This window comes from Thunnus albacares, chromosome 19 (genome assembly GCF_914725855.1).
Source record: "Thunnus albacares chromosome 19, fThuAlb1.1, whole genome shotgun sequence".
Lineage (NCBI taxonomy): Eukaryota > Metazoa > Chordata > Actinopteri > Scombriformes > Scombridae > Thunnus > Thunnus albacares.
The window spans coordinates 2,852,959-2,873,858 of NC_058124.1; the positions used below are offsets into that span (position 1 = coordinate 2,852,959).

At 41.2% G+C, this 20,900-nt stretch overlaps 1 protein-coding gene across 2 annotated transcripts in view; it reads right to left on the minus strand.

The window, feature by feature from the left end:
• Positions 1–6,529: 6,529 nt before the first annotated feature.
• Positions 6,530–20,900, minus strand: part of eepd1 (endonuclease/exonuclease/phosphatase family domain containing 1) — a 32,518-nt gene continuing 18,147 nt past the window's right edge. For both annotated transcript variants that reach the window (XM_044336029.1, XM_044336028.1), the window contains exons 4-8: positions 12,525–12,635; positions 10,699–10,833; positions 9,397–9,535; positions 8,162–8,356; positions 6,530–6,914 (exon numbers count right to left, since the gene is read on the minus strand). In XM_044336029.1, the coding sequence (XP_044191964.1) occupies positions 6,724–6,914; positions 8,162–8,356; positions 9,397–9,535; positions 10,699–10,833; positions 12,525–12,635 (771 nt within the window). In that variant the 3' untranslated portion in view covers positions 6,530–6,723. The remainder of the gene's footprint in view (positions 6,915–8,161; positions 8,357–9,396; positions 9,536–10,698; positions 10,834–12,524; positions 12,636–20,900) is intronic.

A 20,900-nucleotide genomic window follows, 5' to 3' on the forward strand; every position in this document is an offset into this window, starting at 1 on the left:
CATTTGGCCAACTGATGGCAGTAAGCAAGCTGTATAAACAACACTGTATTATCAACCTTAACAAGTTCTTACAGTGAACTTTAATTCTTTTTCACACACTGAGCTGACACATAGCAGTGAGTCCAATATTCACTCTCCTTTTAACTCTGTCTTCACCCACTCCTGTGAAAAATATCTGATTTTTAAGCTGCTACACTGTATGTGCCACTGTGTTAACTAGCCAACACGGGTAGTCTACAATGGATACAGTGTATGGTGGGTTGAATGGGGGTCGAGGAGAGGGATGAAGGGGGTTGATTGCCGGGGGATGAATGGGAGCTGAAGGTTGGTCCGGGTCGTGCACGGTGGGATGATGGGGTAGAGGAGAGGGATGAAGGGGGTCGATGGCATGGGGATAACCGGGGACCAGATGGAATCACGAAGAGGCTGGAGCGTTTAGGAACCCGGGGGTCGAGACTCAGGGTGGGGGACATGTCTCGATGAGCTTTCTGCTTCGTCATCCCCCAAAGTTAACTTCATTGGACTAAGTGAGAGCGGGCTCTTTGAATGTCGCTGAGGTAGGTATGGAATCTTGGGAAGACTAGCGGTCGAGAACTTTATTTATTTAATTTTAACAGGTGATCTGGGATTTCTTATTTGGAAGTGGTTGAAGCGGCTCCCCTGTGGAAGAACTGGCCAGAATGTGGACTGACTTTGTCGATGTGGGGAGACAGGTTGCCTGTGTAGAGAGTTTGGTAGTGGGCCAGGAAGTCTGAAGTGAGGGGCGAACGTTTGGCATAAGATGTGGTTTGGACTTACAGATAACATGTCGAAGTGTGCGTGAAACAAGGCTAGGTATGATGCCCCTGAGGACAGTTTTATGGAGATGTTAGTTCGGCTAGCGTAGACGTGTATTTAACCTTGAGAATGGAACGGGTGAAGGTGGTGAAGCAGGAGAGGGTCAGGACGTTGAGTGAAGGGAACGAAAGACCATGGGAGGCATGGAAGCTAAAAATGGAGGGACCAGCTTTCAGGTGGGAATCTGAGTCTGGTGCCAAGGATTTAAATTTCTAGTTTATTATGGTCCATGACGATGTAGTAGGCTGTATGAACGAGGATGACTGGAAGACCGCTCATGCACCCAAAGAAGGGCTGCGAAGATGATGGGGGGGGGGGGGGGACACACAATTGTAGACAGTGTTGAGTAGCGGGATGAAGGAGGGTCAGCGGACACCGGAGTGAAAGTGCCGGTGGGCACAGTGTCGAAGACGGGTGGAGCTGAAAACACAGAAAAAATACAGTTGGGTGTTGGGGAAGGGGTGGGGGAGGGATGGAGTGGGTCCAGTAGAGGAAGCACCGTGGCTTGGCAGCAGGACCAGTAGTGGCTATGGGAAGAAAGAGAAGAAAAGAGATGCGGGGGCGGGTGGAGCCAAAAGCGCTGAGGTAGCTGCAGCTGAAGGAAGGGAAGAGGAAAGGATGCTGGGACGAGGGGATGTATGTGCAGGGGTTGATTGTGCAGCCTGCGGCCGCAGGGATGAGACGAAACTGGAAAACAGTGCAAAACGGAGGGGGTTAGAAAGGAGGGAGCTCTGTGGCTTCCTTACGTATCAACTAATGATGAGGAAAACCAGGTTCCCTGAAGCAATGAATCAATATGAAGCGATTGCAATTAAAATTGTTCACTGTGGCAAAGCAGTTGATACAGTCAATGTCACTGAAAATGAGGACATGCCCTAAATGATACCTCGAGATGTAAATAAAGGTTGAATGAATGAAAAGAAGCAGGCGAGTCGAGGGACCTATAGTAGCTGTGGCAGGAGGAAGTGAAAAGGGGTGCTGTAAACAAATAATATCAACGGAGGAGAGCCAGGATGATTCATAAAGGATGGATCGAGGGAGGGATGAAGGGATGAGGGTTGAGGGTCAAAGGGTGAGGGATGAAGGGATGAAGGGATGAGGGTCTAGAGTGAGGGATGAAGGGATGAGGGTCTAGAGTGAGGGATGAAGGGATGAGGGTCGAGGGGTGAGGGATGAAGGGATGAGGGTTGAGGAGTGAGGGATGAAGGGATGAGGGTCGAGGGGTGAGGGATGAAGGGATAAGTGTCGAGGGGTGAGGGATGAAGGGATGCGTGTGAAGTGGTAAGATGTGTGGCTCATAGATGCAGGGATGAAACAAAAACACGAGGCAATTAAGACGTAGGGAGCAGGCACGTGGGGAAATACGACCTGGCCCTAGCTAGGGCTGAAGCAGTCTGTTGCCGCATCATAGTGGCGGCAGGATGGAATCATCGGTGTGCCAGTGCGGGGGGCGCTGGGTAGGGAACCTGCAAGCGAGTGGTCAGCTGGAGAAGTGGTGGAACTGGAGGCTGTGCAGAACTGGAAAGCCTGGCTTTGTAGGCTGTGGAGGGGCGGAGTGGTGAAGGCCAGAGTGAAAGTGCTTGTGGGCATAGTGTTAAAGACAGCTGGAGCGAGGAGATTGGTGATGGGGGGTGTTGAAGACACAGAAAAAACATTTGGGTGTTGGGGAACAGGGATAGAACAGTAGGAAATTGAGCGGGTCCATCAGAGGGAGCACTGTGGCTCGATGTGATTGTTGCTGTGGTAATGGCAGGACCAGAGGTGGCTGAGGGAAGAAACATAAAAGAAGGAGCTGTTGGAGCGGGTGGAGCCGAAAGCATAGAGGTAACTGCAGCTGAGGGAAGGAAAGAGGAAAGGATGAGAGGATGTATGTGCGGGGGTTGATTGCACAGCCTGCGGACACGGGGATGAGAGAAAAGACGAAAAATGAAACAGATCAGACAAGGAGGGAGCAGGCACAGGGGAAGGTACGATCTGGCCCTGCGAGAGGGCTGAAGCGATAGGCTGCGTCGTGACGTTATTGACGTGCGGCGTACAGGTGGCGCTGGGCGGGGAACCCGGAAGTGAGCGGCCGTCCGGAGCGGTGGTGGAGGTGGAGGCAGAGAGGAGCAGGAAGAACCTGGCTTTGTTGTCAGTTCGGCGAAACGGGATTTGTATCCAGAGTTCAGCCTGGCCTTCAGCCGGGGCTGAAGAAGTCTGGGCTCTGTTGTAGTAGGCGGTGTTGTGACATCATCGGTGTGCGACGGCCCGGCGGCGGACAATGAACCCGGAAGAGCGGGAGGATTTGAGCTGCCGGCGAGATAGTTGATGGAGGTAGAGTCTGCATAGAGTTGGAAAGTTTGTCTTTATCATCGTTTCGTAGGAGTGGGACGACCGTCTCCGACGACTGTCTCCTTGAGAGCTCGCCAGAGGTGAGCAAACATGAAGATGTTAATCGCTTGCAAAAGAGCCGCGTCCGAGTGGGCCATTGCGTGGATGCGTGTGGAGCGTCTGGAGGAGAAGGGTTCCATGTGGATGTAGTGGTGAAGGAGATATCACGTTAGTACTGCTGGATCTAGTCGTGGGCGGTATGTTGCCGAGGAACGTGGATCACGGAGCATGGTCGGGAGGTAAGTGTTTGGGATGCAAGTGTGTTGTAGGTCGCATTAGAACGGAGACGAACAGGAGAGAAAGGGGTTAGACACGCTTATATATGTATGCACGGATGATTGAATTTAGTGATTGAGAGGGGCGTGGTCCTGTTCCTGAACCTTTATTATAATAATAACTCCATAAAAATATGTCTAATCAATGGTTTCAAGGTCAATGCACTATCCCATTTGCGTGTGGGGGCAGGCTTCAGCTCTGTGAAGGATTAACTGTGTAGAGAGATACTATATCAAATGGATTTGCCTAATACTAGCCCATACTGAATATCACTGAGCCACAGAGTTTATAATGCCAAAGGAACATATGCTGTATCTGGAGCTCATGTCAGAGATCAATAAGGAGAGTTTCCTGAACTGAATGTGCTGACCCACAATCTGAGTGACAGTAACAAAATCTGTCAGAACACCCTGCTGGCCTCTCCAAACCCTGTCCTGAGGTGTCACACCTCCCATTCATTGGCGTCTGGTTACACTGGGAAACTGGAAACCACTGAGGGCCAGAGTGGTGACTGGCAGCTACAAGCAGTGACATGCTGGACAAAAGGTATCAGTCTACACGCCAGTCACACACACACACACACACACACACAGGCCTCACCATCCCCCCTCCTTGCACTTAGCTCTGGTATGATGAACACAATGTGCACAGAATGTAGTGCAGTTCTAATGGGAATGCAGTTTATTCTTGTGCTGAAACTATTAGTCATGCGTGTACCTAGTGCAGCTCCTTCATCTACTTTGTTTTTAAAGTTGTGACAAATAAAAGTATGTTAAAGTGAACTCTACTGTAAAGACTAATAGAAATGGTCACAAATACAGGTTCGCTGTACCGTTCTAGCCATGCTGGCAAATTAGTTTAGGAATGTCAGCCTATTGGTCGGTCCACTACTTTAGAATTAGTATTGTATGGATTGCCACGGTATTTTGTACAGACTTTTGGGATCCCCAGAGTATGCATCCTTATGACTTTGGTGAACCTCTAACTTTTTAATTAGTACAATCATCAAGAGTACTCCACTGATTTACATTGTTGGCTCATGGGAGAGTTTTTTTTTTAAACAAAGGAACAAAATCAATGCAGCCAGAAATATTGTCTTTTTTATTCCATGCACTCTTCCTCCTTGTCAAAACCTGGTGCCTACATTACCCAGCACAGGTGTGACAACAGAGAGGACAGTGTATACTATTGTCTATCTAAGATGTTCTAAATGATAATGGAAGATGACCTTCCCTCCCTTTTTTAATGCTTGTGGAATATGTTCCTGTGTTGTTGTTTTGTTTTATGGATATTTATTGGATAAACAGAAGAGAGATACTTATTATTTAGAAGAATGTCCAGCTATGTTTTCACCAGATGGGTACAGTAGAAGTGGTTATCGTGAAATGAAACTACATCCCCACTAGAGGGCAGCAGCCGATAAAACATTTTCTTGTTCTGATCTACAGCTGCAAAAACAAACCAGAGAAACCCTAAAATCCCACGTGAGTGGTAATCTTAAAATCCACCAGATAATCATTATCAACATCTGCTGACAAGTCAAAGCCTGCTGACAGTAGAACACAAAAAGGTACTACTGTACTGCCAATACACAGGAAACGGTAAACCCACTGCTTTAGTAAAGCATTTAAAATGTGTGTTTGTGTCTTATGGTGGTCTTAAATGGTCTTACAGAGACATCACAGTACCCCATACAAAAACACATATACATGTGTATTAAAATAATCTTTACATATATTAAAAATACTTTGATCAAATATGTTTTTCACATATATTCAAATTATATGAATTATATATGTAGCAGAAATGTGTACATTCATAGCCTTTTTATACAGGCAAACATGAACATATTAATTAATGTTTAATATACTGTGCTAAATATTTTTGACATGTTTGATTTTAAAGCCCTTGAAAACTTTCAAATTTGAAATATTTCCTTGTAACCTTCAACATTCATGACTAAGCAACAATCAAAACCAAAGTTGTAAAAAAACCAACACTTTTTAAGAGTTGAACAGTCAAAACCTCAGCTGATCTGCCTCACCAGGACTGTGTGGCGGTTTAATCTGATTCAATTGACAGCGGCCTGAAAACATGCACAAACAATCTCACAACTGTCATCACAGTTTGATTCAAATACAGCTAAATCCTGACTGGTGCATAAAAGTATGTGACATCACGTTTTTCTATCTGAGCCCTATCCTCTTCAAACCAGTAGAAAAACATAGAAACAAACACAAATACTAAAAATCTCATGCAAAATTCAGCCTATTTGCTCATGATAAGAAGCTGATTGTTTTTAGGGCCTTTAATGTGTCCATTATTAGGAAAATATGACTATATGTAACGTAATATATGAAGGCTACAATATGAATTACAATTACGTAGCACAAAGGGATATTGAAGTGTCATGTGCAATTGTCCATTTCTTTTGCAAAATATTTTAAAATAAAATTATATTATTATCTAAAATATGTTTTCTACTATACGGAGGTAGTAAAAAAACATTTTTTTAGACAGCTGTATATGTGTGACTTTTGGATATTGGTAAAATACAAACATTTTCACTACATCTGTAAGCCAGATCTCCTCACCCAACATCAGTGTAAGACCTCACTAATGCTACAGAGATTAAATAAATAGAAATCAATAAATTAGAGATAAACTCAGCAGTGTGGAGCTGGTTAATGAGCAGCTGAGGCAGCAGCAGCAGCAGCAGTGCCCTCTGATGGCACTGTGCCCTGACACCTCATTTCCATCACAGAGGAGGATGGCAGCTCACATGTGCACACAGAAGCCTGGCTTACATAATTCAAGAGCACAGCCTTCATGAGCTCTACAGAGGAGATGTTATCACCCTCTCAACTGACAGAACAGATGAGCGTCACAGTAAAGCCTCTGAAGAGCTGGGTCATTCAGAGGATGATTAGATACTGCAATTACTTGCATTAATGACAGTTCAGACACAGCTGGAACATCTATCAATTTATCTTTATTTTATATACATATAGAAAATGTTTGGCACATTTCTTTTTAAAGTACATCATATATATATTGTCAAAACATTTTTATGGCTCTATGACTCACCAGTTGCTATTATACAGTGATAAATTGAAACCCAAAAAGGCAATCTTGGCACTTCTTCACATTCATCAGGAAACTCTTTGCTCCACGGCAAACTAAGCAGGACCAAGGCAGGATAAAGTCATTCTGATGTCTTTACTGTGACTGCGGATGTTGTCACCGCTCATGTTTGGGCATAATGTCTCCTCTGTCCACTACGGCCATACCAGGCCTGCTCAGCTCCTTAGGGGCCACATCTGCATAAAACTCAGCGACCACAGGGCAGTGATCTGACGCCACGCCACCCCACGACCAGTTATCTGGGATCCAGGGGTTGGTCAAGCCCTCTCGTACGACCATGCAGTGGCCTGTCAGAGGAAAAGACACAAGGAGAAGGAAAGTCAGTGTGGATGCCAGGCCTGTCATTATACTAACACACCCACAATGTACCAATGTATTGACATAGTAAGGTAAACTTCATTTTTAATTAAATTTTAATTCAATAAAAGCTTCTATAGATGTTCACACTTTAGTGAGTCAACAAATAATATTGATTTAGCTCCTTCAAAAAACATGAAATTGAACTCGGGGTCAACTCTGCAAAAAAACTATCAGCACAGCTTTAAAAGAATCATTTTCAAATGCAGCATCATTAATCATTTAATGGTCTGCATTCTGTGTCCTCAAAGACTTAAATCTTGACTTGCTATTTGTTTAGAAAGACTTGTGATTTGACTAAAGGCTCTGACAGACTTTAGACATGACGTGAACTTGTCTTGAATAACCTGAACTGATTTGGCCTTCAACTCAAAGACTTGAAACTTCTCTTGAGACTTGCTCTGACAGATTTTAAACTTGATTTTGATTTGTTTTAAATAACCTGAGGCTTGACGTAGACTTGTCTTGATTGACTTTGATTAAAGACTTGACTTGGACATGTCTTGAATGACTTGAGATTCTACTTGGTGTTGGCCTGAAGGGACCTGGGCCTGACTTTGACTTGTCTCGATCAACTTTGATTTGAGACTTGACATGGACTTGTCTCAAATTATTTAAAAACTGACTTGGACTTGCATTCAAGGAATTGAATCTTATTGAGACTTGCTCTGACAGATTTGGGCTTAATATTGACTTGGACTTGTGTCAAATAACTCCAGATTCAACTTAGACTTTTCTGGACTGGCTCTGACCTGAGACTTGACGTGGACTTATACGATAACTTGAGAACTGATTTGAACTATCACTCAAGGACTTGAAACTTTTTTTGAGACTTGCTCTGACAGATTTATTTCAAATAACTTGAGGATTGACTTAGACTTGTGTTGATTGATTCTGATAAAAGACTTGACTTGGATGACTTGAGAATCAGCTTGGAGTTGGCCTCAAGGACTTGAGTCTTGCTCTGACAGACTTTAGACTTGACTTGGACTCTACCTTAAAATCATCAGTGCAATTTTATAGAGCGTTTGCCTGGGAAAAAAACAAGACGCTTCTTTTTAAGCAGTCTCCATTGTCAGAAGCTTCAGCCCTAAAATACGAGCATCAGCCCTCAAACTCATATTATTCCAATCCTACATTGTACTACTGTGCACAAACACCCACACAGTGCACCTACCAGAGTAGATCTTCTTGAGGGAGCGGCTCAACCAGATGTTATCCAGGCAGCGGGTGCCCTGCGGTGAGCGGGTGCTGATGTTGGTGAACTGTGTGGATGGTACAAGCGGACAGAGCTTCTCCTTTCTCAGAATGTCCAGCTCTGAGCTCTGAGGAGGGGAACCAAAGTCTCCCAGCACCACCAACTCCTTCTCACCTGCAGCAGGAAGTGTGGAGAAAATGAGAACAGGATGAACTGACTGTTCTGACAGCTAGAGACAGTGTGTTCTGTGGATTATCTACAGGAACGGGGACACTGTTACTGGAAACAGATGTTGCTGTTGAATGTTGTCAGGTTAGCTTGTGGTAATTTAATTAATTGCACATTTGTTTGTTTATACTGCATGCATCACTAAAACCCATGATCAACTGGAATGACAGGGGCCTTAAAGAACATTTTTAAGGCTGTTTATATTGTGCTTACATGGTGCATATCATTAAATAAAATAGTTCTTAACAGAGTTTCCACCAACAAATTACAAACTAATAAATACACAGCTGTGCACAGAGAGTGGGAGACCTCTCTGTGCATGTGAGACATCTTGCAGTTTCAGGGCCTGATACCACAAGAGGAATCTGAGAAAATATTTTTTGTCATTTGGGTGAATGGACCCTTAATTTTATTTTTTACAATTGCATCATGAGTAAGGATTTAATGTCATGCAAAGCTTTTATAATACACAGACACACGAGAGAGCAAAAGCTGATAAGAAAAAAGCCCCCCAAAAAATTGTTTACACATAAATACTGCCTGTTGACTAGCAGTAACCAAGCTGCTGAGCTGCAGATAAAATTATCTCATGATCACAGCAAAATAATGACCTATGTATTAACATTTAAAATGAGGGGCAGAGAAAGATAGAAGAAACCACAAAGCCTCGGGTACCACATCTTAACTAGCTGCATCTATGCTTGTCAAACATGAACAATGCCATCAGAACAACTATAAACTATGTTATTTATGTGGCTGCTGAAGAACAGACGAACAGAACAAGCACTTCCAGTGGGCACTGAAACGACAAAACAGCAGTGACTGAGCCAGGACACACTGGAAACAGCTGGATCACGTGGACAATCAGTGTTAGAGTCAAGCAATCTTCTCTTTTTGGGTGAATTGTGTAAATGCAAAGTGTGTGACTCACGCGGACTGAGGTGTGGAATAACTAGAGCTTGGCAGGTCTAACCTCACACACTGACCTTTTAGTGTTTCCTGGATGCTGGGGGAGAGCCGCTGACACTTGGCTTCTTCTGTGTTGTGGTTCTTGCCGTTGGACTCTCCTGGTGCAGCTGTGGCCTGGATGTGGACGTTCACCACGGTCAGCTCATATGAACCAACCTAATGGAAACAGTCGGTCATTTAACATTCATCAGAACAAACATGTTTCTTATTTGTGAGAGTTCAAAAAAAGTTCTTGTTATGACCATTCCTAAGTTCTGAGATGAGTATAGGTTTATGGTTTTGATTAGCAGTGTAGTTCAAATAGAGGGAGATTAAAGGATCATTCTGGATTATTACAACTCGGATCTTTGCTTCTAACAGTTAAAACATTATTTACAACCCGTCTGATCGTCTGACTGCTCATGTTTCCAGATATCAGTAATTACTTTTGCGTGTATAATCATAACTGACAGAAATGATGGTCAGAGTTATGAAAAAGTGACCCAAGTTATAATAATCCAAAACTGTCCTTTAACTGTGTTTACTTCATACATCTCTCATTAAAAGGTTTGTGGAACTTTTGGCAAAACCAGAAGAGGTGACCTAATAAGCTCTTGGCAGAGAAGCGTTTGATCTACTGAATGCAGCTTTGTTTGAGAAAAGGGTGGTTGCTTTAGTGGAAGTTAGATTTGCACATAAAAAGAATAGTCAGACATTATGTTTTTCAAATAAATGTTAGTTTTTACTTTTTACAGGTTCTTTTCCATCATCTTAAACCTTTGACTGTCTTTAGCATCAACAAACTACAGACTGTTTCTCAGAGCTCAGTGATACTGCTGCTGTGTGTGGTAGATGGATGATCATTTAGCATTTACACTACTCTCTACCTGTGGATGTTACTATTTTGTTAATAGACATATTCCTTTTGTCTTGGTTATGTTGCTGTGAGTGTGATACTGTGCTTCTATCAAAGCAGATCGTCCTTAGCTAGTTAGAGAGTGTTTGTGTGTGTATGTCATTCTAGTTTTGTGATGACTGTTTTGTAGCAGGACATTTTTTCCTTCTCCATTTCTTCCTTTTTTCTTTTCTTTTTTTCCTATAATTACCATCTTATTGTTTATTATTCATGATTAATGTCATTTTCCAAAGTTTTTATAAGAGGTGTTTGTACAAGCACTCCTTTTTAATACTAATATTGAAAATGTTTATTTTTAATCCAGACTGGTCTGATCAACCATTTATCACTTTCAAGGTGGACTACACTGACTGGACAATATAATATCAGCAAACATACCTCAGCTGAACACTACAGTGTGTTTGAGGAAATGATTATTACTTACAGAAAAGTGAGCCAGGTACGGTCGAGGGTAGGAATGACTCCCGTTGCCATTGACAACTGGTGACTCAAGGACTGCAGCGTCCTTCAAGTCAATACCAGACGAGCTGTCCCATAGAAAGCCAGAGTAGCTCACTCCCTGGGAACAGAGGATTGTGGGAACTGGAGTCAGATTTACTGACCTACTTAAATGACCTCAATACCATTACTAACAAATAGCTTATGGTCAGTTATTAATAAGTAGTTCACTGCGTCACAAGGCCATCAATATAAAGTATTTTATGATAATGCAGATGTCACATTGTGGCTAACTTGGACTCTTTTCTACAGAAGTGTATGAGCTTCAAGGTAATCCTCTGCTGAGTAATAACTGTACCGTGTCAGAGGGCCTCATTTCACACACACACATGTATTGTGGATGAAATATCAGCTAAAAAGGCTCAGTAACAGCTATGAAACTGTGAAATTTTCTGCTTATTTAAGGAGACAGTTTGGTTACTGAAAATACACATGAAGACAAGATGATCCTTTAATGATCTCTGTGAGAAAACTGCATCTTTGCAGCAGCAGATGCTTATAATGCAGTGAGGAAAAATAGAACGAAATAATATAAAGCCTGAATGCATATTAACTTTTCAAGAATGCTGAAATCTATATAACAGCACATCAAGAGCGTAAAGGAAAAGTAAAGACTTACATTTAAAAAAGCACATATACAGCATGAAATAAAAAAATGTAAAAATGCTTGTGTGCATGTATGTTGAAGTATGATGGATGTGAAAGCATGAAACTGTGTGCTGTTCCATAATAAAGATAGAATCAACAAATAGAAATGCACTAACCCCACTCAAAACCATTTTTAGTTTCCTTTATAGATGCTTGATATTTTTTGATAGATAATGTTGCTTTCGAGTCTTTACAACGAGCACTGCTCTTTACTGTTTTATTCTTGAGGTTCAGTTATAGCATCTTAGGAGAATATTTACCAATATTATTATTGATATTGTTAAAATATTTAATAGAAATATATGTAGATTAAATGTTTTTAACTCAAATATCCAAAGTGTTCGTACAATGTGAAATCAACCCAGGTTGCTAAGAAGCAAAACAAATTCCCAGAAAAGACAGCAACAACATGACCTCAGTGTCCTCACTGCTAGCTAAACGGCCCCATTTTGAAGCAGCATAAGAACATTTACTGTAAAGTTATATAATTTATATTAAGTTTCTCACTACATAATCAGCAATGAGTTGTAGGGTTAAATCCACAAAACCTGGGTTCCCATTAACATGGAAAATCACCCTGCCAAAAATAAATGAATTCCATTAACTTCACAATTTCCCCATAAAGTATTCATTCCCCTTTATTTTTACAAACTTTATTATAGCATGCATGCACTGATTATATCATATCACGCTCTCAGCAGATAGGAGCTGGGCTGCAGGGCCTTTTAAAACCCCTTGTTGTTATTTCAACCATCCATCTTGCGTGACCGAGGCCATGAACGCACAGCTGACCCAGCTCAGGTTAATATCAAGGGGTTCATCAATTGGCTGGCTTCCGCTGTGAACAAACACAGTTATCTGCTCTGTGCTCAGCGTCTTCCTAATGTCAGGACAGATACTGTAGAGAGGAGATGCAACCTCTTGGAGCTCAAATAAATCCACTATAAGTTGTTTTACTGGAGCTGCTGATACCTTTTGATACCCCATTTTTCAAGCTTGTCTATCTTCTCTAACTAGAACTGTTATTGTCCGTTAAATCTGTGTCCGTTAAAGAGAAAAAAACACAATGAATTAGCAGTAGCTGATCAAACATGGCTGCCATACCTTGCAGGAGTGTCCTGTGGGTTTTTCAGACACAACACTTTTCCACAGCCCTCGTGGCCACTTCCACTTTCGTACGCTGGCCAGTGTTCCCTGGTTTAACTCCGCACAGAACTGCAACACAACAGAGAGAGGAACTTCTGTCAGCACTAAATGCACTTCAAACAGAGACCAGATTTGTTGTTAGTTACACTTCAGTTTTAGGAAATGACATAAATGTCGGCTGTAGCTTTACTTCCACAAACACTTCTAAGAAGAATAACACTTCTAAAACAAAGAATTTTGGGGAAGTAAGTATAAACAGAAAGGGACATGAGTGATGAAAGTACATGAGTCCAGTGAGTGGGGGGGAACAACGCTGGACAGACTGAGAAAAAAGCTTTATACCTAAATTATAGCAAGTAGTTAAAATTATGAAGAGATAAAACACCAATAAGTCCAGTACAGCCATACAGAAAAAGCACACAAATTATCCAAAGTAGCTAGATAGCCTCTTCCAAATTTAGCTTGCTATGCAAGTTTAAAGAGAGCTGAAGTCATGCCCAGACTTCAGGTGTTTTATCTGTCTTTTTATAAAAGGTGAAACATAATACTGGGATATTCTGTTGAAATTATAAAACAACATATAAAACATAACCATGATTGTGTTAGCTAGCCTAAAGCTAGTAGCATTTCCATATCTACAGCGTCAATGAAGTTTTGGCTGAATACTACACCAAAACACTTTTTTTTTTCAATTGTGTTAAAAAAAAAGAGAAAATTCTATTCTATGCAAAAATACACAGAGGCTAGTAGCTATAGTGATTGAGAAGCTAGCTTGGGGTGGGTTTGGCTTTTTACAGTGGCTTCTAGGTAACTTGTTGCTAGCTCGCTGACCTTCAAGATCACACAATTTATGGTCATGACTGAATGAAAAAAAAACCCACATAATGCGTAAAGGACATTGCCCTGCAGAGCCACAGGTGTTTTCAATTATTTTGGCTGATTGGCCCTGAACAGATAAGATCTTGACTCGCCTATATAGTTGTTGCAGGTTGACAGGTAAAACAGCTGCATCTGAGTGGAGTTTTATGTCAGCCTCAGCAGTAAAATAATTACCTGCCATTCACATTTATTTACAGTAAATATGAAAATGATGAATCTCACATGTGACTGCTTAACGTGCCCTTTCCTCCTTTTCCTTTTCACACTTATTCGACTGCTTGTGAGTCATGTTCAGTCCAGCATTACCCTAACTGTCCTGCTCTGGCAGATACGACAAAATGGTCTGTACACACTCAGTCCTGAGAGAGGTCTAATCAGCTAGTGAAATTGAAAAAACCTGTGTAGGTGTACCATGGGTGTGCAGGGGCATTAAAACATCTTAGTCAGAATTACAGTAGTTAATCAGTCATTATTGGAATCAGAGCACGGTATAGTAAATATCTCCTGATGTTTATCTGAAAATGAAATGCCAACACAAATTTACCTCTGCTACTGATTCATTTCTAATCTGCCTGAAATGCATGACATAGTGAGGGTCACATGAAATGTTGTACTTCACTTTAACACTTGAGGGCAGATGAACTGGTCGTCAGCAAAAACATGTTTTGCTCAACAGTCACAGAGAAACAATAAAGAATTCAGTGAACTCAAATAGCCTCATCTAATCTCACTGAGGAAATACGCTGAGAAAGAGGAAGCCTCTAATGTCGACATCACTGGGGGAAGAAATAAACCAGTAGTGGTGTAGCGTGCGGCAGGATGCAGCAGGCAAAGGCAACACAGCAAGAAAATAAAATAAGTAGAAGAAACATGCTCGTGACGGCTCGGGTTGCTGCTCTGGCTGACCTGCAACTGGCTCTAAATTTAACCTGAGGGGCTCCCTGTGGGACACCGGGAGAGGAACCCCACCTATGTGCACACACACACACACACACACACACACACACATACACGGCCTCTCCATGAGATGACCAGATTGAAATGACACCAATTAATATTTAAACTGATAATCTGCTACATTTAAAAATAAATGTCTACTACAATAAAGCAGTCTTATAAAACTCTTCATTTTCTATCCTCTTACACTACTATCTGTACTATAAAATTATACAATACAAACAAAGATGTTTTCTGTTGACACAATATGTTGTACATGGCTCAATTCACCTGTTAGGGGCTCTGGGACAAAAATACCCTGTTGCCTCCAAGTTTCCATTATAAACCATGCTCACACAGCAAACTATATATAGTGGCTTTTACTCTCTCAGACACCCAGAAACAAACGTTTGAGCCTGGCAGGTGTCAGAGAAAAATCACTATATAATTTGTGTGCACAAATTAATAAATAGTAATAACATAGGAAAAACATAATCCTTTAACAAGAGCAGCACGAAGCTACATAACACTAATTAGCACTGTTACAAAATCAGGTCACCTCGGTGATTCTACAACAGCTCTATCAGGCTGCAGTGAGATATACAGCGCTACAATCACAGTGAACTGCATTCTGCTTTCACTGGCCCATCGCTGAGTAAGTCATAATATTAATAATAAAGCAATTTTAAACTGCCAGGAGGTTAGAAACCCCCAACAGGATTTACTTTCACTCTGAGTCCCCAGAGGCCATTGAGCCTGTAAGGCGTACAAGGATGAATTGCTCACACGTACTTTGCCAAAACACAAAACACCCTCATAATTCAGCCTGTGAGGACCAAAGTGCGGGCACAGCATGCAGTCAGGGGCCTGGCAGAGAGCCCAGGCCTTCAGGAATCACCTGGCAGAGCAGGAGAGTCCTTCTATAAGACCTCGATTAGACCAGGTACAGGAAAACCCACTATAGTACAGTTTGAAAAGACACACACACCAGTCTCATTTCTCACTGCCAGCAATTTAATCATCTGATGACTACAGTAGGATGAATGTTAAACAGTTGTACAGACAGAGGGTGTAAAACACTCTCATCACTATTCTCCTTTGTAGAACACAAAGTCTAAAACTTTCTGAAGTCTGAGAAAATAAATCTGTTTTTTTTTTTTTTTTAGCTGAAAGCCTGTTAGAAACAGCAGGTGTAGAGTTCAAAAGATGTGGGATTTCACTAGTGTCTAACCAAAGATGCTACTGAGTTGGATTATAAGTGGTGTTGTGACTCAAGGGCCAAGGGACTAAAGTCAGGATATCTCGGCCTTTGCAGCTTCGATTTTGACCATCTTAATGGAAGTGCAATGCTAAATCACATGAGTGAGTTTATCCAGTCTATTCCAGTTCTTTATCTTTAAAACCCAGTAACCTTCAGATTGCAGAATAAGGTAGTAAACACTACAATGCAAATGTGTCAGCAAAGGGTTGCCTATATATATACGTCCAGAGTTTTCAGAGTTTTTTAGTGTTGAAAACAGCTTCCTGCTGCTGCTGGAAATATGGAGGATAATGAAAGTGGTGACACTAAACCTAAACAGCAAAGTTGTGGGCGGTAAAAACCAAAACAATGAGCTAAAGATGCTAAAAAGCTCAGTAGAGCTGAGGGAACTGCAGAGACGGTGATAATTCTCTATGGGTTCAACACACAGGTTTTTAATATAAGAAAATGTTGATTAGTGCAGCTTTAATTTAGCTTTTTAATTATTTGAATGACTCCATGATCTTTTCTCACCCTGGGAATATGTGTAGCCCCAATACTGCTAGAATACTGCAGCCTGTAGGAGCCACTAGAGGGACGTAAGGCCGTTTGTTGTGTCACACAATACAGTATATCTCTGTATGTTGCCTCCTGTGTTGCATGTATGTATGAATATTTTCTGTCATCAGATCACTTCTGAGAAAAGATCTGTATCTCATTAAACTGATTATATTAAGGCTAAAAATATGCACATGTGTGATTGAGGCTTCTTTCAGTTCCCCAGGTAGAAATCACTCATGGTCACTGTCTGAAACATGACCAAAAAAACTGACCTAAAACTGACTGGCTTGAAGGCAAAATTGAGAAATAAAGAATTTAGGAGCAGTGAACTCAGTGAACCTTAAGAGGATTGCCAGATAACTGTTTCCAGGGTTGCCAGTATACACTCAAAACAAAAACGATGGGGAGTGTGTGTTGCAATGTGTGCATTTACAAGTGTGTGCGTCTGTGTTCTTTGACTTATTTATAACTTGGAGAGCTACACCATTTGTCTAGTTCTTACACATTTATTATTGTATTTGTCTATAGCGGGGACTTTCACAGTATGACTAATCATGACGGTGAAACCTAACCACATACACAAAGGGTTCCTCAGCGACATAACAGAAGGAGGATGACAATCTGACACACACACACACTCTGTGTAACTAATAAGACATGTAACACAGCAAACATGAAATGCTTCACATAGATGTAATGGAAATCCATCACATGGATACAAAAAAGTGTAAATCCATTGAATGTTTGTTAAGCCACATTTTTGTCATGACAGAAACCAATTATTGAAAAGTTTTCCTAATATTTTGTCCACCTCATTAATATACATGAGGAGGGCAAAATATTAGGAATACTTTTCAATATAATGCACTCCAGTATAACACCATCACCCACCACAACCTCAATAATAAACATACAGTAGAATTATCACCTTTCTGACAATGTCAACAAAAGCTGAAAATGTATAAGTTTTGTAATAGTCTCACAGGTCTAAACATTTGGCTCATAGAGACAGAGGACAATCTCCCAGGTTTCATTGTTAAAACTGGGTGGAAACAATTAGTGAGTTTAAAAAAAACTGTATTGCCAATCCAAAGTCTTTAGAGGGGTCCTTCATGTTGGGGCTGTGACATGCAGTTCACTACGGAGGAGAATGAGGGGAGAGCATCATTTCTGGTAAGGCTTGTTCTTGACAAAATGTAAGTGGAGCAGGTTTGTTAGCGGCTGTCAGAAGGCAGAGATCTCCCATTGTCTGGTATCGTGAGACTAGCTTCATAAAAGTAGAATTTATGGCAGAACTGGATTGCATTAGTTGCGCAGGTGTTCCCAATAATGTGCTTGTGAGTGTATAATTGCATTGCAGGGTTAACACATGTTTTTTTTTTTAATATATTAAATATGCATTTCCCCTGCAATGAAAAGAGTGTACAACAAAAAATATATATTTTGGCAGGTTGCACTGCACTGAGCAAAGTGAAGGATCTGGGAGAGAGAATGGAAAAAACATTTCCTATTCACTATACAGAGGGAGACACTGCAGGGATAGGAGATGAAAAGAGAGGCTGCTAAGGGCTAAGACAAGACAGAAGAGATGTGAAAACAGGCTGAAAATCAGTGTGGGAGGCTGGCACAAGTGAAAACACTGCAATGTGGGCTAGAGCTTGTCCAGAGGTAACTCATCCTCCCACCACCCCCTCTCTCTGTCCAAAATACTCTGCTGCTGACCTACTTCCCTTTCCAGGGAGCTGATTTATCTGCCAAGGATCCATCTGGTAGCCCATACAGAAAGTGACATTTCACGTGTGCAAAGAAGTGTGTAGGCTGAACCGGAACACATCATACTGCTCAGAGACGCATGTTGAACTCTGACATTTAAGGATGCATTGGCATCTGTGCATTAATGGAGTTGCCCTACATCTAAGAGAGTGGGTGAGCTGACTGTACAAGCGTACTTTATATAGAGCTTCTGTTAGTGAGTTTATCCATTGTTTTCTCCAGTATCCATACTGACAGATTGGGGTCCCAAAATTCTCTCAGTTCTGAGGGCTTAATCACACCAGCATTTAAAGTCCCCCTCAAAATGTGTTTTTCTTCTTGTTCCTACAGTTGGATGTTTGAGCTTCACTGTGTAGAATGATGTATGTGCAGAGTTTTTTTTTCACATTCATCTGCTGAAAGTGGAACGTTTCTCTGTGCTCACTGAAAATCTGATTTTAAGGGGTGGCATATTGGCATCATAACAAATAGTTCTGATAGTCTCAAATAGTGGACGAATATTCATCTTACACAAGTGTGATGTGGAAACTTGAAGCCTCCAGTGCACAAACACTGAGAATGGACTTACAGTGAAGTTGGAGACATCTTGTGTCCAGCAGTTCAACTTCTGAGATTAAATATATTTACATATTTTAATGAGAGAGAAAGAGGACATTAAGGATTTTAGTGTGATAATTATACTTTTTCTGTGGAAAAAAACATATTGGAGTATTTTTGTATGTCTTAATACATGTCTGTAGAGGATCTGTAAAATCTTGCAGGAAATCAGGTCATGAATGTAATGTGCAATCACTGGATTCACTTGCTGGTGTGAGGTAGCCTATTTGCTATGTTGCATCAGCCACTTTTATTTAACCCTGCTCTGCTGGATTACAAACGGCTCCACAACAGAGGAATAGTTATAGAATGGAAGAGTTATGAGACAGGAATTGATGGTTCAGATACGTATTTTGAATAAAATGTGTAGCTAGAAACTAGCTAGCAAGCTAGTTAGCTGAGAGAGCTTTTTTCCCTTTTCAATAACTATGGAAGGAAAATACCAGGGAAGAGGGGGAGGGCCAGGGTACGGTGGCCAACACAAGCAATTTAGGAAAACATCTTCATCAATTTGACAACTCACGCAGCATTTAGAACACGCACTGCAAATACCACTAATACCACTAATGATAAGTTTAAGCCACACACAAACATGCTGTACAAACAGACGGATGAGGAATTAAAGGAAAGGCCGACATAAAGTGTCTTAATAAGGTCTTGAGCCACCAGAACAGCTTCAATACACCTTGGCATTGATTCTACAGTCTCTGAACTCTTCTGGAGGGATGAACATCATTCTTCAAAAAGATATTCCCTTGTTTTGATGATGGTGGTGGAGAGCACTGTCTAACACATCAGTCCAAAATCTCCCATAGGTTTCAACTGGTTTGAGATCTGGTGACTGTGAAAACCATAGCATATGATTCACATCATTCTCATACTTATCAAACCATTCATTGACCCCTCGTGCCCTATGGATGGGGGCATTGTCATCCTGGAAGAGACCACTGCCATCAGGATAGAAATGTTTCAATATAGGATAAAGGTGATGACTCAGAACAACTTTGTATTGATTTGCAGTGACCCTTCCCTCTAAGGGAAGTGGACCCAAACCATGCCAGCAAAATGCCCCCCACAAGCATTCAGACTTGTTTTTCCTTTAATTTGTCACCTGTCTGTATACACAGAAGCACATTTACACACACATTCTTTCTGTAGCTCACATACAAAGATCACAGTTTAGTCTTTACTGAAAAAGTTAAGGTACCATGTTGAACAACAGGACACAAACATATCATTTTACTTAAAAGTATGAGTTTTTGCCTTTGTTAAATTGATGGAATTAATTAAGTTCAAAATTATCTCAAAATTGTTTGATTTTGTGTCATTTTTAAAACAGTATTTAATGGTAGCACTAATAACCCCTAGAGCGCTCAATTTACCCCATCTCCATGCTCATTTTACCCCTACCTTGGGGTAAGTTGTGCCATAGGACTAACTTTTTTTGATGGGTCATTGTTCTAAAACTATAATAATTAGATACCTTGTTTTAATTTCCATGGGTACACAACAACCTGAGGTATATATAATAACTATTATTTGAAACAAATACACTTTTATTTTCCATTCTCCCCTACAGTGTCTGGCTTCACCAGCAGTCAATTCAAGCACAAGCAAGGGGAAAAACATGTATCCGTTAGTGTGCACCTGCACTGCTTAAAGCAAGATACAGTTGTCAAGTGAGCTTGCAATACTGTTTGGGGTTGTAAAGTGTCCAATTTGAATGCTGGCTTGGTGATATATAAAAGCAGAGTAAACAAAAGAAGGTTAGGGCTTTTGTCAATGTTGACTCAAGCTGTGGCTGTGGCTATTCCCTGGAAGCAGCATGTGGCAGTACATAACGAACTTAAAAATGTAGTAGTAGAAAAGATTTGTTTGTTCATTTTTAACCAGCACTATGTTACAGTGAGGTAGCCGGTTTTAGTAGCATCATGCTTTAGAGGAGTTACTATGGTATCTTTGAACTTGACGGGGACAGGCTGGCTGTTTCCCTCTGCTTCCTGTCTTTATGCTAAGCTAGACTTAAGCTAGGCTAGTCAATATCCTGGCTTTATCGTACTGAACACACAGACATGAGATTCATATCAATATCCTTATATCACTCTGAAAGAAAACAAATGATCGTATTACCCAAAACATTTAAGTATCCCTTTAACATGGTGAACTCAAAGGTGCTATAGCACAAATATCCTCCAGAGCTGAACAACTTGGAAAGCTACAGCTTCTGTTATGATTTATATTTCTGTGTCATTTGTCTTCTGGCAAATCTGGCCATCACAGCTCCCAGCTGTCAGCTCAAATGTGGCAGCATCTTTTTGCTAAATTATCTTTTCTAATTTAAAAACAGA